We start from the raw sequence: 3,063 nt of genomic DNA, 5'->3' as shown, positions 1-3,063 counted from the left end.
TCCCCCTTAGGTTTTGCATCTCATACAAGCTTACCTGTCAACTCCCTGAATTCACTAAAATTTGCCTTTTTCAAATCCCTTATCTTTCTTGGGCTGTCTTCTCCCGAGCCATTCCGTAGAATCATGAACGTTACCATTTTATGATTACTTTTACTTAAGCTGCCTTCTTATCTTAAATTCTCAACCAGTTCCTCCTTTTTTGTCAAAATAAAATCTTAGAACAGTCTCCCCTTTGGCGGCTTTCTCCATCTTCCAGAACTTAAATTAAATTAACTTAAATTAAATTCCTGTAACTCCAGTGGAGCCAAACTAGTTGGCGCCATAGACTTCAGCGGAGTTTGGGGCACAGTCGCTGTCATTCATTCATGAGCATACACATTTCATATGGTAAATTCATTGCCCCTGATATGTTCAGGTCCGATTTGTAATACAAATGGTATGTCTAAATAAATTATGCCTTTCGTTTCTGCCGTGAGCACTGGATTCTCCTCATCTGCCGCCTGATGGCCTTCTTCATCTCGGCATTTCTCAGTGTGTAGATCATCGGGTTCAGCATTTGGGGGATGACCGTGAAGAAGACGGATGCCACTTTGTCCAGGGTGTACTTTTTGAAGGGCCGAGCGTAGATGAAGATGCTGGGTACAAATAGGATACACACCACGATAATCTGGGTTCCACAGGTGGACAGAGCCTTGTGCTTCCCTTCCGTGACGTGTGTCCTGATCTTGATTAAGATGATGGTGTAGGAAATTAACAGACTGATGAACAGTATTATGAGGAGTGCTCCGCCATTGAAAACCAACTGCAGTTCAACCACGTGGGTGTCCGCGCAGGCCAGTTTGATCACCTGGGGGACATCACAGTAGAAATTGTCCAGGACATTTGGCCCACAGAACGGAAACTGGAGGAGCAGTCCCATCTGAACAGCTGAGTGAGCCAATCCACCCACCCATGCCAGCGCCACTAGCCCCACGCACACGTCCCGGTTCATGATAATCAAGTATCTCAATGGCTTATAGATGGCCACGTACCGATCGATGGCCATCCCCACAAGGAAGAATGCCATTGCTCCCCCGATAAAGTGGAAGAAGAACATCTGGAGGATGCACTCGTTAAAGGAGACAGTTTTACGCAGAGAGAGGAGACCCGACAGCAAGTTGGGAGCATTGACTGATGAGTCACTGACATCCATGAAAGCCAAGTTGGCCAATAGGAAGTACATGGGGGTGTGGAGCCGGTGGTCGGCGATTACGGTGATGATGATGGTGAAGTTCCCCAGCCAGGTGGTCATGTAGATGATGAAGAAAAAGAAGAAGAGAAAATACTTCAGCTGATGATTCTGGGTGAGGCCCAGGAAAATAAATTCAGTCACCGTGGTGGTGAGGTTCTGCTGGTCCATTTCATGTCCTTAAAATATACCTGAAAAATTGAATGAACAGAATCAAAATTCAGACTCTTTTTTCTAGGCCTACCTTGGCCTTTCATACTTGGATGGGAAATCTATTTTCAATCCAAATTAGGAAACACACTTTGTGTGGCACTTTTCTTTTTTAATCTCAATTAACATGGAGTCCCACTTCAGGAAATCCCTGATTGCCACGAGTGGGATGACTAGGTTTTACTCAAAGTTCCATCGTTGGGTTCTGGAAGGAAAGGGGATGAGTTTATTCCTCAAAAGAGTCACTGCTCTGCATGCCACTGGGTCCTTTCACTGTCCCCCAGCCCTTGTTCAACACAGTGATCACATTTTAACGGTCGCTGTTCTGGTTTTGGATTTTCAATCTCTTTCCTCTTTGTCCCTCACTCTATTGTTTGTTCATTTGTTTTGCTTTATCCCGTTTTTTCTATTAATGAAGACATGGAAATTTTAAATTGTAAGGAATTTGGGGGGGAAAAACACTTTCTCTCACAATTTGTCATATGAATATTAAGAAACAAATCCAAATGAAATGAGAGACACAAGGGGCACAGCTACACTATACAGACGATCAGCGCTGTCATAGTCAATCTTCCAGAGTTTGATTTAGTGGGTGTACTGGAGACCTGCTAGATCGAACTCAAAGGGCGCCCCCATCACCGCAGGTATTCCTACTCCTCATGAGGAGTAAGGGAAGCCAATGGGAGTGTTTGCTCCTGGCAACCTCCCGCTGTGTGGACGAGGATTGACGTAGACTCCAGCTATGTAATTTATGTAGCTGAAGTATGTAGCTGGAGTTGCATATCTTACTTTGACCTCCCCATGTAGTATAGACCAGGCCAACATGAGCAAGGTAATAACTTTTATTGCACCAACTTCTGTTAGTAAATGAGACTCACACTTTCACAAACAAAAGTTGGTCAAATATGAGACACGCCCTTTCACAAACAAACAATGAAGGAAGGCTGAAAGAATTGGGCTAGTTTAGTTTGGGAAAGAGAAGACTGAGAGGGGACATGAAAGTGGCTTGCAAGTATCTAAAAGGGTGTCAGAAGGAGGAGGGAGAAAAATTATTCTCCTTGGCCTCGGAGGACAGGACTAGAAGCAATGGGCTTAAGCTGCAACAAGGGAGGTTTAGGTTGGACACTAGGAAAAATTTCCTACCTGTCCGGGTGGTTAAACACTGGAATAAATTGCCCAGGGAGGTTGTAGAATCTCCATCTCTGGAGATATTTAAGAGCAGGTTAGACAGACATCTGTCCGGGATGATGTAGATGGTGCTGGGTCCTGCTGTGAGGGCAGGGGACTGGACTCGATGACCTCTCGAGGTCCCTTCCAGTTCTAGTGTTTCATGGTTCTATGCTCTTTGATATATAAGGATGAGCACAACTATTACAAGAATGCTATCGTTCAGATTAATAGTAACGTTCCATTTTAGAGTGACATTTTTTTCTTTGAAAAATCACTGTTCGTAATCAACAAAGCCATTTTGCGATCAAATATTTCAATGCCAATCACACATCTTTTCTGAAAAATGACAGGCTACTCGAGGGAACAATTTGAAAGCCCCACCCCCGATACACTGAGCACAGTTTCTGGACTTGTTTGTACAAATTTCTGACAGGTGTTGATAAAAAGGTCCCCTT

General features: G+C 44.1%; 1 protein-coding gene across 1 annotated transcript; it reads right to left on the bottom strand.

Moving 5' to 3' along the window:
- Window positions 1-451: 451 nt before the first annotated feature.
- On the bottom strand, window positions 452-1,399 carry LOC102450658 (olfactory receptor 4D2-like). The gene has a single exon (XM_006132672.3). The coding sequence runs from the start codon at window positions 1,397-1,399 to the stop codon at window positions 452-454; it is 948 nt and encodes a 315-aa protein (XP_006132734.2).
- Window positions 1,400-3,063: the final 1,664 nt, after the last annotated feature.

The sequence above is a fragment of the Pelodiscus sinensis genome, chromosome 30, assembly GCF_052426305.1.
Source record: "Pelodiscus sinensis isolate ZL-2025 chromosome 30, ASM5242630v1, whole genome shotgun sequence".
In the NCBI taxonomy this organism is placed as follows: Eukaryota; Metazoa; Chordata; order Testudines; family Trionychidae; genus Pelodiscus; species Pelodiscus sinensis.
Note: the sequence above shows the minus strand (reverse complement) of the source record. Positions and strands in the feature narration are given on the sequence as shown.

Coding starts and splice junctions, on each gene's coding strand:
- LOC102450658 (XM_006132672.3), bottom strand. CDS start 1,399: ATGGACCAGCAGAACCTCACCACCACGGTGACTGAATTTATTTTCCTG.